Source organism: Helianthus annuus, chromosome 14, assembly GCF_002127325.2.
Source record: "Helianthus annuus cultivar XRQ/B chromosome 14, HanXRQr2.0-SUNRISE, whole genome shotgun sequence".
Taxonomy (NCBI): Eukaryota; Viridiplantae; Streptophyta; class Magnoliopsida; order Asterales; family Asteraceae; genus Helianthus; species Helianthus annuus.
The window spans coordinates 151,510,249-151,525,099 of NC_035446.2; the positions used below are offsets into that span (position 1 = coordinate 151,510,249).

The following is a 14,851-nucleotide window of genomic DNA, read 5'->3' on the forward strand; positions in this document are numbered from 1 at the left end:
GTACAAGGTACAAGTTTATTAAGCATGCTCCTACTAGTTCATCACAACACAAGAATCATCTTCTTTTGAATTCACATAATTTCCATCCTAAATCAGTTTATCTAGCATTCAAGCATCACAACAATTTCACACATCAACTAACACATGATCATAATCCTTATTAACTTCCTATTAGTAACAAAATCTTTACAAAGTGGGTTTTCACTACACTTTTCATACAACCTAAAATCAAGCATAATTCTTGCTCTAGAAGGCAATTACAACTCAGATTTCCCTATTTTGATTCAAGAAATCGAGATTGGGTTTAATCCCCTCATTCTACAAATCAAGATTTTCAGAAATTGAACTTACCACTTAAGAGATTAGGGTTAACTAATCACAATTTAGGGATCATGCATCAAATTAGCTTATGAATTTGGATTGGATTGCTTGATTTCTTGAACTAGGGTTTCCCTTCTCCTTTTGCCTTGTTCGATCGCACAGAACTCCCACACACGTACTGTGTGTGGGCTTTTCTTAATTGTTATTTTTATTAATCCAATTTTAGATAGTTACAACTTTGATCCCTCTATTTTCATCATAATTAAATTTAGGCATCATCCTTTAATATTACATTTAGCTTATGTATATTAAATATTTTTGGGGTGTTACAAGTCTATCCCCCTTAAAAGAGGTTTCGTCCCCGAAACCTGAACACATAACTATTTAAACATTGACATACCGAAAAGGTGAGGGTAGTGTCTACGCATTTCGTCTTCTGATTCCCACGTAAGCTCCGACCCTTTTCGGTGAAGCCATTGGACCAACACTTGTTTAACAGCTTTGTTGCGGAGTTTCTTCACCTTGACGTCTTTAATGGCTATGGGTTTTTCGACATAATTTAACCCTTCGTCCAACTCGATATCATCGAGTGGTACTAGTGCTGTCTCATCCGCAAGACACTTTCTTAATTGCGACACGTGGAAGGTATTGTGAATCCCGTCTAGAGCAGGCGGTAATTCTAGTCGATACGCAACCCTTCCAACCCGAGCTAAGATTTTAAACGGCCCGATGTAACGAGGACCTAACTTTCCCCGTTTGCGAAAACGGATTATACCCTTCCATGGGGACACTTTTAGCAAGACAAAATCTCCGACTTGGAATTCGATAGGACGCCTTCTCTTGTCTGCATAAGCTTTTTGCCGATCTTGAGCTGCTTTCAACCTTGTTCTAACCATTTGATCCTTTCATTCGTTACTGCTATTAAATCACTTGGTGCAAGTTCTCTTTGTCCTACTTCACCCCAACATACGGGAGTCCTACATTTCCTCCCGTATAGTAGCTCGTAAGGTGCCATTTGAATACCACTATGGTAACTGTTATTATAAGAAAATTCGACCAGTGGCAATTGGTCGTCCCAATTTCCCCCAAAATCTAAGGCACACGCCCTCAACATATCGATAAGTGTTTGAATGGTCCTTTCTGACTGGCCGTCAGTTTGAGGGTGGTAGGCGGTACTTATGTGCAATTTCGTACCCACACTCTCGTGAAACTTTCTCCAGTAACGAGAAGTAAATCTAGTGTCCCGATCCGAGACAATCGACACAGGCACTCCGTGACGGGATATGATCTCGTTCATATGAATTTCTGCCATCTTCTCGGAAGAGTAAGCTTCTTTGATGGGTAGAAAGTGAGCGCTTTTTGTAAGTCGGTCTACGATTACCCAAATTGTATCGTGCCCTTTCTTTGTTTTAGGAAGTTTGGTTATCAGGTCCATCGTTAGTTCCTCCCACTTCCATACCGGTATCTCCAAGGGTTGTAATTTCCCGTACGGCTTTTGATGTTCTGCTTTCACTTGAGAGCATGTTAGGCATTTCGCGACGTACTTAACTATGTCACGCTTCATGCCCGGCCACCAATAATTGGCTTTTAAGTCCCGATACATCTTTGTAGCCCCGGGATGGACCGAATATCGAGACTTATGTGCTTCGTCGAGCAAAGCGACCTTGACCTCACAGAATCGTGGGATCCAAATTCGGCCGAACCGCGTCTTAAGTCCGGTCGAATTCTCTTCTAAATTATCGATCACGCCTTTTAATCGTTCTTTCTTCAGGTCTTCCGCTCCGAGCGACTTTATTTGGGATTCGCGTATCGTCTCGAGTAATCGTGGCGTAACTGTCATCTTCATGGATTTCACTCGAAGGGGAGATGGATACTCTTTACGGCTTAACGCATCGGCTACCACGTTTGCCTTTCCCGGGTGATAAAGGATATCACAATCATAATCTTTGATAAGTTCCAACCACCTCCGCTGCCTCATATTTAGGTCTTTCTGTTCAAAGAAGTATTTAAGGCTTTTGTGGTCCGAGTAAATGGTGCATTTTGCCCCATATAGATAATGCCTCCAAATCTTTAATGCGAACACTACCGCAGCCAATTCTAGATCGTGGGTTGGGTAGTTCACTTCATGTGGCTTCAATTGTCGTGAAGCATAAGCGATAACTCTTCCTCTTTGCATTAGAACGCAACCTAATCCTTGGTGTGAAGCGTCTGAATAGACCACCAGGTCTTCAGTTCCGTCTGGTAATGTCAAGACCGGGGGACGTGATAGTTTCTCTTTTAACATTCGAAAAGCCTCCCCCTGTTCTTTTCCCCACACAAACTTCTCTTTCTTTCTTGTCAATTTTGTTAAGGGTAAGGCTATCTTGGAAAAATCTTGTATGAACCTTCTGTAGTATCCCGCAAGACCCAGAAAACTTCTTATCTCTGTTGGGTTTTTCGGAGAAACTCACTTCATTACAGCATCGATCTTTGAAGGATCAACCAAAACACCCTCCGAATTTATCACGTGCCCCAGAAACTGCACTTCCCTAAGCCAAAAGGCGCATTTTGCAAATTTTGCGTAGAGCTTCTCCTTACGGAGAACTTCAAGTACTTCACGCAAGTGTACTGCATGTTCGTCTTTGCTTCGTGAATAAACCAGAATATCATCTATGAATACAATCACAGACCTGTCCAACATGGGTCGGCATACACGGTTCATAAGGTCCATAAATGCCGCCGGCGCATTTGTTAACCCGAAGGACATAACTAAAAACTCATAATGTCCATAACGGGTTCTAAATGCGGTCTTTGGAATGTCTTCTTCCCGTACCCTAACTTGATGGTACCCCGATCGCAGGTCTATCTTGGAGAACCAACTCGCCCCTTGTAACTGATCAAAAAGGTCGTCAATTCTAGGTAAAGGGTAGCGGTTCTTTATGGTCAGCTTATTTAGCTCCCTATAGTCAATGCACATGCGCATCGTCCCGTCTTTCTTCTTAACAAATAAGACAGGTGCTCCCCAAGGCGACACACTAGGGCGTATAAAGCCCTTGTCTAGGAGGTCTTGTAATTGTGTCATTAATTCTCGCATTTCCGTGGGAGCTAATCTATAGGGAGCCTTCGCAACCGGTTTCGCACCCGGATTCAATTCGATATTAAACTCTACTTCTCGTTCGGGAGGGAGTCCCGGCAATTCCTCCGGAAATACATCCGGAAATTCGTCCACAATTTCAACATCTTCGAGCTTCGGGGAGCCTTGTTGAGTATTTATTACGTAAGCTAAATATGCTCTACTCCCATTGAGCACATACTTGGTAGCTTGAACGAGGGTACATAACTTCGCTTCCATCTTTCTTTCGCCTTGTACATATAATCGTCTTCCACTTGGAGCTTGGAGGTGTATAGTTTTGGTTTCACAATTTATCTCCGCGTGGTTTTGGGACATCCAATCCATACCCACTATTACTTTAAATTCCCCCAAGATCATAGGTATGAGATCAATGGCAAACTCCTCATCCTCGATGGTTAATCTACAATCCTTACATATTTCGTGCAGCAAATAATTTTTACTATCTGCTATTTCTACTTCTAAGGGCATCGACATTCGTTCAATCTTAAAGGATGGATGTTGAACGATTTCACTAGAGATAAACGACATAGTGGCTCCGGTGTCAAACAAAACATAAACCGGTATAGAATTTATTAGAAAGATACCTGAGACCACATTTGGCTGGGACTTGGCTTCTTCAGATGTGATCTGAAACATTCTCCCTTTTGCCCTAGAACCCTCTTGCTTCTTATCTTCTTTCTTCGACTCTTGTTGAAGCTTTGGGCATTCCGACTTGATATGCCCCTTTTCGAAGCAGTTGAAACAAGTCTTTGGGTTGTTCGGGCATTGATAAGACGAATGCCCCTCCTTCCCGCATTTGAAGCACCCCTTTTTGCCTAACAAACATTCTCCGGTATGGAGCTTCCCACACGTCTTGCATGGTGTAATTCCACCTTTCGACTTACCCCTTCTTCCTTGATCCTGAAACTTCCCCTTTTTAGATGGACTAAAACTTGCACCCTTTTCACTCGGTCTCTTTTCACCTCGCTCTTCTTGCCTTTTAATCTCGATCTCCCTATCCCGTGCTAAATCAATGAGCTCCTCGAGGGTTTCACATTTTGAGGGAGTGATGAACTCTCTAATTTCTGCCTTTAACACGCCATAGAAACGATTTATCTTCATTCTGTCGGTGGTTACCAATTCCCCACAGAACTTCATCTTATCCATAAAAGTGTTTGCTATTTCGTTTACTGATTCGTTTTTCTGCCGGAGGCGCAAGAAATCCTCCTGAATCTTGTCGATGGCCGACTGAGGGCAATGATATCTCATGAAGGGCCCCTTGAACTCTTGCCAAGTTATAACTTGCAGCCTATCGTCGCCTATTTCCTTACTGTGCGCATCCCACCAATCTTTCGCTTGATGGGTTAGTAAACCGGTAGCGAACATCACCTGGTCCTCCTTATCGCACCGGCTTCGTATAAACACCGCCTCTATATTCGAGACCCATCTTTGACATTCGACTGGGTCGATTTTACCGTCATACGTCGCCGGATGGCATGCCATAAAATCCTTGTAAGTGCACCTTCTTTCCTTACCTCTACCCTTGGACTCTTCGATTAATTCTTTCAACTCTTCAAACCTACTGGTCATCATGGCATCCACGACCCCAAGAACTCGGCTTTCTACTTCTTGAGCCAACCGTGGAAGATTGGCTTGCATAACCCCTTCCGCTACTTCCGCGACCTTGCTCTCAAATGCTTCTTGTCTAACCATATCATCATCATCATTAACGTTGCTTGCATCAGCCATCTATACAATAGCATATTTTCGTTTAATACAAATCACAAACTTTCGGTATATATCATTGTTCATTAATCAGCATTTACTTAGCTCATCTCATACAATTCGGTTTATCACTTTATATTCTTACGAAATCATTCTTGTTGAAATCACCATTTGTGATTACATACTCCTATTAAGCCTTATATGAATTCTGTTTAGTCATAAAATGAGTTTTTGGGTAGCCCGGCAACACATAACGTGAGAAACAAAAGAATCAGCAAATCGGCATTGTGTAAGCCGTCGGCGACGGCTAGAATGCCCGTCGGCGACGGGCTCTTAAAATGGGCGTCGGACATGATCACCCGTCGGCAGGGTGTTAAGGCGTCGGGTGGGGGTACAGCGTCGGCGACGGGTGTCTGGCCGTCGGCGACGGCCAGCCGTTTGCTTATCCGCTGCAGCTTCATTTTTAACGTTTTAATTCTTTCTCGGGTTCGTTTTCCAGCCATACGGTACCTGGAATTCATTGTTTTGCTACCCATACTACTTACTTCACATCCTTAACTTAATTTTTACATCTCAAACTCATTACATATACTAGTATTCATCGGGAACTTAAATTATTACCTCTTTGGCGATCTTGGAGCGAGCACATTAGCACGAGCCATTTGGTTTGAGTTCGAGCGCTAGGACTCTTGCCCGAATCCCTCAAACCTTGGCTCTGATACCAACTTGTAAGGTCCGCTTTTCTTTAATGTTAGATTACTCACAAAAGGATGATTTTTCGGACAATCAAAATACCAACTTAACACATAATGAAAAATTTTGCAAAAATTGGGCATGACCCGTTCATAAAACGGACGTAACCCCTGTTTTTGACATAATAGACAACGTTCACATAAGACCCTTTTTACATTAAACCATCCTAAACAAAAACAACAAGTTTTCAAATCTAAAACTTTTAACAAGGTTTAACAAGTAACAAAAACATGGACCCAAAAGCATGCATATAAACTTGCGGAAGCGCTTGGTATAAAAAGGCTTGAACATGTGCTCGCTCCATATCTCCAAATCGCCTATAGAGGTGTTTTACCTACATTAACCACCAAAAATTTTAAAGGGTTAGTTATCACCATAGTAAATCATAACCTTTCATTTTAGCTTTATTCATACGAAAACATTCTTACTTTACACATTCGACTACCCCAATAGTTGGGTTCGGCATAAACACTCTCATCGAGAGTTAAGCATACACATTTGACCCGTTTAATTGGGTTTAGCATAAACACTCTCATCGAGAGTTAAGCATACATATCCAACTCGTTTAATTAGGTTTAGCATAAACACTCTCATCGAGAGTTAAGCATACATATCCAACCCGTTTAATTAGGTTTAGCATAAACACTCTCATCGAGAGTTAAGCATACATATCCAACCCGTTTAATTGGGTTTAGCATAAACACTCTCATCGAGAGTTAAGCATACACATTCAACCCGTTTAATTGGGTTTATTTGCTTTCAACATTACTCTTTCCTTCTACCGGTAAAACGGATTATAACCTTCATCTTTATTTTAACATTCGAAGCTATCCGTTAGAACGGATGGCGTTCATCTTTACTTGACACGATTGAATTTCAATCGATCAAAACGCATAGCTTATCACCACTTTCGTTAGCATACCCAAATCCACTAGGGATTTGTTGCTTACTTACTACTTGTCGCATTTGTTATACAAGGATAGTTTTACATCAAATTATATAAAAAGAAAATATAACAAGGACTTGTATGCAACGAAACATACCTCTATCTTGCGCTCCTTCCGTTTTCTTGGTGCTTGTACCTTCTTCCTTTATGCCTACATTAGAACATTCATTCACTTCATTTAGTTTGTCATTTCGTTATACTATTTCCACATACATTGTTCTTTTAGGCATTTCATCGAACACTTGGTAAGCATCATGTTTAAGGTACAAGGTACAAGTTTATTAAGCATGCTCCTACTAGTTCATCACAACACAAGAATCATCTTCTTTTGAATTCACATAATTTCCATCCTAAATCAGTTTATCTAGCATTCAAGCATCACAACAATTTCACACATCAACTAACACATGATCATAATCCTTATTAACTTCCTATTAGTAACATAATCTTTACAAAGTGGGTTTTCACTACACTTTTCATACAACCTAAAATCAAGCATAATTCTTGCTCTAGAAGGCAATTACAACTCAGATTTCCCTATTTTGATTCAAGAAATCGAGATTGGGTTTAATCCCCTCATTCTACAAATCAAGATTTTCAGAAATTGAACTTACCACTTAAAAGATTAGGGTTAACTAATCACAATTTAGGGATCATGCATCAAATTAGCTTATGAATTTGGATTGGATTGCTTGATTTCTTGAACTAGGGTTTCCCTTCTCCTTTTGCCTTGTTCGATCGCACAGAACTCCCACACACGTACTGTGTGTGGGCTTTTCTTAATTGTTATTTTTATTAATCCAATTTTAGATAGTTACAACTTTGATCCCTCTATTTTCATCATAATTAAATTTAGGCATCATCCTTTAATATTACATTTAGCTTATGTATATTAAATATTTTTGGGGTGTTACAATCTAAAGTAATGGCAGTACTGTAAATTAAACATGGGGCAAAATTGTAAATTTTCACAGGGGCAAATTCGTAATTTTTAACTTGGGGTAACAAAGTAATATAAATTTGAACTAAGAGCACAATCAAAATTTTAAGCTTGAGGCAAAAGCACAATTTTATTTTGAACCGAGGGCAAAATTGTAATTTTGAGTTGGAGGGCAAAAATATAATTCTATTTTGAACTGGGGAAAAAACGTAATTTTGAATTGAGGGCGAAATCACAATTTTTAAACGGGGAAAAATCACATTTTTGAAAAGAGGGCAAAATCGTAATTTTTAAGTGGGGGCAAAATCAGAATTTTATTTTGAACTGGGGGCGAAAAGGTAATTCTGAGCTGAGGGCAAAACCACAATTTTATTTTGAATGGAGGGAAAAATCGTAATTTTGAGATAGGGACAAAAGCGTAATTTTATTTTGAGCTAGGGGCAAAACCGTAATTTTAAAGAGGGACAAAAACGTGATTTTAGAATGGATATAAAATAATAAACTGGTTGGTCCAATGAGAGAGTGCCATGCAAAGTCGTAATTTTGAATTGTGTGCAAGATCGTAATTTTGAGATGGGGACAAAAAGCGTAATTTAATTTTGAGCTGGGGGCAAAAACGTAATTTTAAAATTGATATAAAACAATAAACATGTTGGTCCAATGGGGAGTGTCAGGCAGCTGCCTGGCACTATTCGCAATTACAATTACATTTGTTTCCAAGTTTAAATAAAAAGTCACAGTGAACAATATTGAGGGCGCATCCGCAATTACATTTGTTTCCAAGTTATATCAATTACCACCACACGGTAATGTCGTTCCGAGTTATGGTCATGTTACTCCTTTACCAGGTGGTAACAAATTTTGTATACAAAACCCCAAATTTACCGACTGTAATTGTATTCGTACAAATACTCAATAACTGTTATTCGCATGGAAAGATATTTAAGGTTTTGTAAAAACAATTAACAAAAAGAGGATTACTCACATTGCTGTTTTAGGGTTTTCAGTAAGGATTTCCTGGGAATAATCTATAAATTACACAAATGCACGTGTGTTAGTATAATAACCCATTTTAACATTAGTAATACCCTCCCCGAGACGGTATTCCAACGACTACGTCGGGCAGAACCACGACAGCCGTTACGGAACCCTAGATCAATCGGGCAGAGTATCTAATACGTATCCAGGGGTTATAATACTTACAACAGAGCAAAACCTCGCTATTTAGGGGGTATAATACCCGGGTATAATAACTTCCTACAGAAATTGTGATTTGAGAATTGAACTGTGAGCGACGGAAATCGAAAACTGATGCGTTCTATTTATAGTTGTGAAATCTGACTTCCAGGCGGCCCGCGTAAGACACAGGCCAGGTTTACGCGGCCCGCGTCAACCTTGGTCAACACAATAGCTTGGCCCGGTCATCTACTAGGTTCGACACGATATCGACACGTGTCAGCTCAGGGCTGCGCCACAACTTAGGTCACTCGCGGCCCGTGTTAACTATCGAGAACTATTACGCGGCCCGCTTCGACTTAAAGAAATCAAAGGAATCTGGTTTACATCTTCATACGGCCCGCGTGAGATGTTGGGGTGGGTCTACGTGGCCCGCCTCAACTTGATTTTCTTGTTTTAAATTTATTTTATATGTTATGATCTATTTTGGGCTTGGTTTTCACATACGAGGCGTAATATAGGACATATTGGGACATTTTAAAAAAATTTTAGGGTGTTGGAAAAATTATGAGGGTGTCGGTTTATGTTAGGGTTATTATATCCTCCCCACCTTGTTTTAGAGCTCGTCCTCGAGATCTATTGGAACAAGTGCGGATATTTCTTTTGCATTTCTGATTCAAGCTCCCATGTGTACTCAGGTCCTCTTTTGGAGTCTCACTTCACTTTGACCAGAATTAATCTCTTATGCTTGAGGTTCTTGATTTTCCTATCTTCAATTTGTAGAGGCCTCTCCACAAATTTGAGTTGTTCATTTACTTTTATATTCTTGAGAGGTACTACTAGTGATTCATCGGCTAGGCACTTTTTGAGATTAGATACATGAAATACATCATGTATTCCTGCCATTTCCTCTAGCAGTTGTAGCTGATAGGCTACAGGTCCTATTCTTCTAATAATCTTAAAAGGTCCAATATACCTGGGACTTAGCTTTCCTCTTTTGATGAATCTTACCACTCCTTTCCAAGGAGAGACTTTTAGTAACACTTTATCGCCTACTTGGAATTCTAACGGCTTACGTCTGTTATCAGCGTAGCTCTTCTGTCGATCACGTGCTGCTTTCAGTCATTTTTTGACTTGAATGATTTTGTCAGTTGTTTCTTGTACTATCTCGGGTCCAGATAGTTGTTGTTCCCCAATTTCTGCCCAACAGACTAGGGTTCTGCACTTTCGTCCATAAAGTGCTTCGAATGGTGCAGCATTAATACTTGTGTGATAACTGTTATTATAAGAAAATTCTATTAAAGGTAAGTGATCGTCCCAATTATCTCCGAAATCAATTACACAAGCTCTAAGCATGTCCTCCATTGTCTGAATTGTCCTTTCACTTTGCCCGTCTGTTTGAGGATGATAAGCGGTGCTTAGATTCAGCTTGGTTCCCATTGCTTTTTGGAAACTTGACCAAAAATGAGAAGTAAAACGGCTATCCCTTCAGAAACAATTGATAAAGGTATTCCATGTAATGAAACAATTTCATTTACATATAACTTGGCTAATTGTTCCATACTGAAAGTTTCCTTCATTGGTAAGAAATGAGCTGCCTTGGTTAGCCTATCTACAATCACCCAGATTGTATCATTACCTTTTCTTGTTTTTGGTAACTTGGTAATAAAATCCATTATTATCAATTCCCTTTTCCAAACTGGAATTTCTAATTGTTGTAACAAACCTGAGGGTTTTTGATGTTCAGCTTTGACTTGTGAACAAGTTAAACACTTAGAAACATAAGCTGCTATATCCTTTTTCATTCCTATCCACCAAAAATTTTTCCTTAAATCCTGGTACATCTTATCACTTCCTGGATGCATCGTATATTTAGATTTATGGGTTTCTTCTAATATATGGTGACGTAAATTTCCTAATTTAGGTATCCACATTCTCTTTTTATGGAACCTCCAAATTTCATCTGTTCATTGTTCTAATTCTTTAATCATTCCTTTTAATTTTTCAGTATCCTCCTTGATTACTGATTCTTGTGCTTTTCTAATCTGATTGTTTAAATCTACTTGTAGATTTAATTTAAGAGAACGTACCCTTTTTGGTTTTTCGTGATACGTTCGACTTAAAGCATCAGCCACTACATTTGCTTTTCCTGCATGATACTGGATATCACAATCATAATCGCTAAGCAATTCCATCCAGCGTCTTTGTCTCATATTTAACTCTTTTTGCCCAAAAACATATCTTAAGCTCTTATGATCTGTGAATATGGTAAACTTACTACCATAAAGATAATGTCTCCAAATCTTAAGAGCAAAAATTATAGCTCCTAATTCCAAATCATGGGTTGAATAATTCTCTTCATGACTCTTAAGCTGTCTAGAGGCGTAAGCTATAACCTTTTGACGTTGCATCAATACACATCCATAACCTAACTTAGAAGCGTCACAAAAGACTACAAAGTCTTCAGTTCCTTCTGGTAACGCTAATATGGGTGTATGGGTTAATCTTTGCTTAAGGATTCTAAATGCTTCTTCTTGTTTTGGTCCCCATTCAAACTTAACAGATTTACAGGTTAACTTGGTTAAGGGAATGGCTATTCTAGAAAAATATCGAATAAATCTTCTATAATAACCGGCCAATCCTAAGAAACTTATAACCTCGGTTGGTGACTCAGGGGTTTTCCATTTGGTAATTGTTTTGGTAAAAAATTACCGAAGCAATTAAGTGATCAAATTAGTTAAGTGAGGTAGTGTGCTAAGAGAATGTGTTCAAAAATATGTTAATTGAGTTATTTGCAAAAACAGTTTCAGGATACGGCTCAGGATATAGAGCCGTATCTGTGATCAAACAATGAGCAAAAAAGTAAAGGTTGACACGTGATGTACGAGGAAAGCCCTTGATCAATCTAGATCGCCGGCATAAAACCTCGGGAGCTGACAATCGCAGCTGCCTTGTTCTTCTATTACTTCAAACGTCAGGATACAGTGCAGGATATTGATCGGATCGCTAAGTGTTACAATGAGATTTGAGTACAAGTGTTTGTGCGTAGTGGTTGCTAGTAGCTAGAGAGCAAAGAGTGTGAGTGAAAGTGTGTGAAAAGTTGTGTCTACCTATGATCCGATTGCCCCTTTATATAGTTACAAAAAACAAACTAACTCTCCTATTATTCCGGGATGCTGGGAATATTCCATTCTGAACGTTGGGGGACTCTTTCTACTTGTTTTCCACGTGCTTATTGACTACAAAACCGGGTCTTCAGCTCATATAACCGTTACAATGTCAATAACATTGACCAACATCCGATATTCTCGCGGAATATGCCTTTCTGACCATTACAAGACCCATTCTTCCACCATCAACGTCCATTTTTCAACCACCTTGAGCGAATCTTCAGGTAGATCAAGTCTTTTAACGTTGGTACCTTGCAACCAACGTTTTACAAGCCAATCGTTAGTAATAGTCAGGATACTGCCTCAGGATATTACCAATATCCTGGCCCGGTATCCTGATACGGTATCCTGATCCGGTATCCTGATCATATACAACTAATAAAAAATCAAGATACAAAATCAGGATATGAGCTCAGAATTTCACCCATAACAGTAATTGCCTCGATCTTTGTTGGATCCACATGGATTCCTTCATGGTTAACTAAATGTCCAAGAAATTGTACCTGTTCTAACCAAAACTCGCATTTTGAAAACTTAGCGTAAAGCTTTTCCTTTCTTAATAAACTTAAAAGTAAGGGCAAGTGCTTTGCATGCTCCTCTTTACTTTTAGAGTAAATTAGAATATCATCTATGAAGACAATTATGAATTTATCCAAATATGGCTTACATATTCGGTTCATCATGTCCATAAATGCGGCTGGGGCATTGGTTAAACCAAATGGCATGACAGTAAATTCATAATGACCATACCTTGTTCTAAATGCGGTTTTAGGAATATCCTCTTCCTGTACCTTTAATTGATGATATCCTGATCTTAAATCAATTTTAGAGAAAAATCGAGCGCCTTGAAGTTGATCGAACAGATCATCGATCCTTGGTAATGGATACCGATTTTTAATCGTGACCTTGTTCAATTCACGGTAGTCAATGCACATACGCATTGATCCGTCCTTCTTTTTAACAAACAATATCGGTGCTCCCCATGGCGATGAGCTTGGTTGTATGAATCCTTTCTCCAATAATTCGTCTAACTGTTTCTTCAGTTCCTGCATTTCGGCGGATGCCAAACGGTAAGGTGCTTTGGCAATCGGTGTTGTCCCTGGTAGTAGGTGGATTCTGAATTCAACTTCTCTGTCTAGCGGTAGTCCTGGCAATTCCTCTGGAAAGACATCTGAAAACTGGGACACTACTGGAATATCTTTTAATTCTTTTCCTTTAGTGTTAGTGATTATAGAAATCAAATACACTATAGATCCTTTTCTTATATAACTTGCAGTTTTCATCACAGAGATGAATTTAGTGGATCTAGATGGTTTATCTCCTTTAATTGTGATCTTTTCACCCCTTGGTGAATTGACTTGAATTGACTTTTGATCACATAAAATATTGGCTTTATTGGCTATTAACCAATCCATTCCTAACACGACATCGAATTCAGCCAGATTCATTGGGTAAAGGTTTGCAATAAACTTTTGATTAAAAATTTCTATTCTTGCTCCCTGCAAGATTTCCGAAATTCTAACGGTTTCTCCATTCGCGGTCTCTACTAGACATTCTTGGGGTAGTTTAGTTAATGATTGATTTAGAAGTTTGCAAAACGAAGTATTAATAAAACTTTGGTTTGCACCAGAGTCAAATAATACTTTAGCAAAAATATCATTAACTAAAAACGTACCAGCTATGACGTCCGGAATCATCCTGGTTTCATCTGCAGTTAGAACGAATGCTCTAGCATTTTTAGTGTTCTTGTTGTTTGCAGCTGGAGCTAACTTTGGACAGTTTGGCTTGATATGACCTTTTTCTCCACAGTTGAAGCACAATCCATTTGTTGGTTTCCTTCTGCAGGTTTCTTCCTTATGTCCTGGTGCTTTGCAGAAATTGCAGTAAGTAGAGCATCTTCCTGAATGCTTCTTTCTGCAGGCTTTGCAGTATGTTCTACGGTTGTAATTCCCAGAACAGAATTCTTGAGTAAGCCTTTGGGATAGGTTTCTTCTCTGGTCTTCTTCTCTAGTTCGCACTAGTTCATCAGTCAAGGTATTGGCTAGTTCTACAGCTTCTTCTATGGTTTGAGGTCTAGCTGCCTTGACTACATGTCTAATCTCCCCAATTAATCCCCAGATGTAACGGGAAATTAATACCGGTTCAGGTGATGCAAGGGTTGGTACTATCCTAGCATATTCAAAGAATATGGTAGTGTAACCCTTACTGTCCACCCGGTCATTCTAAGATTCAGAAACTTATTTGCTATCTGTTCCTTTTCATTGGGAGGGCAGAATTTCCTTTCTACCATGTTTTTGAATTCTTCCCATTCCATGTTATAAATCCTATCACTTCTCTTGACTGGAGGGTAGTGTTCCACCATTCTAGAGCTGCATTTTTAAACAGATTCGAAGCAAACATTATCTTATCTTCTTCAGCACACTTGCTTATTTTCAGAACAGCCTCAGTTTTCTCTATCCAGCGTAGAGCTGCAATGGGTCCTTCATTGCCTGAGAATTCTATTGGTTTACAGGACCATAATTCTTTATAAGAACAACCATATGGCATGGTTCTTCTTCTTTTTGGGAATGGGCGCTTGAAGTATGGGTCCATTGTTCACGCTGTGTTCTGGTTCAGTTGGTCGCTTACTGCTATGCTTACTTTTATTATTCGCTTCTTGAACATTTTGAATAATACATGGCATTGCATCTATAATTGCTTGTGCCACTATGTGTTGAACGACACTATTA

General features: G+C 39.3%; 1 protein-coding gene across 1 annotated transcript; it reads right to left on the reverse strand.

Annotated features, from left to right (window-relative positions):
- Positions 1-701: 701 nt before the first annotated feature.
- Positions 702-5,161, reverse strand: LOC118486585. Its single transcript, XM_035983126.1, has 4 exons — positions 3,337-5,161; positions 2,772-2,970; positions 1,985-2,654; positions 702-1,223 (listed from the first exon to the last, which is right to left on the reverse strand). The coding sequence occupies exons 1-4, from the start codon at positions 5,159-5,161 to the stop codon at positions 702-704; spliced, it is 3,216 nt and encodes a 1,071-aa protein (XP_035839019.1).
- Positions 5,162-14,851: the final 9,690 nt, after the last annotated feature.

Coding starts and splice junctions, on each gene's coding strand:
- LOC118486585 (XM_035983126.1), bottom strand. CDS start 5,161: ATGGCTGATGCAAGCAACGTTAATGATGATGATGATATGGTTAGACAA. Junction 2,655..2,771: donor AAGATCGATGCTGTAATGAA/GTGAGTTTCTCC, acceptor AAAATTGACAAG/AAAGAAAGAGAAGTTTGTGT. Junction 1,224..1,984: donor CACGATTCTGTGAGGTCAAG/GTCGCTTTGCTC, acceptor AACGAATGAAAG/GATCAAATGGTTAGAACAAG.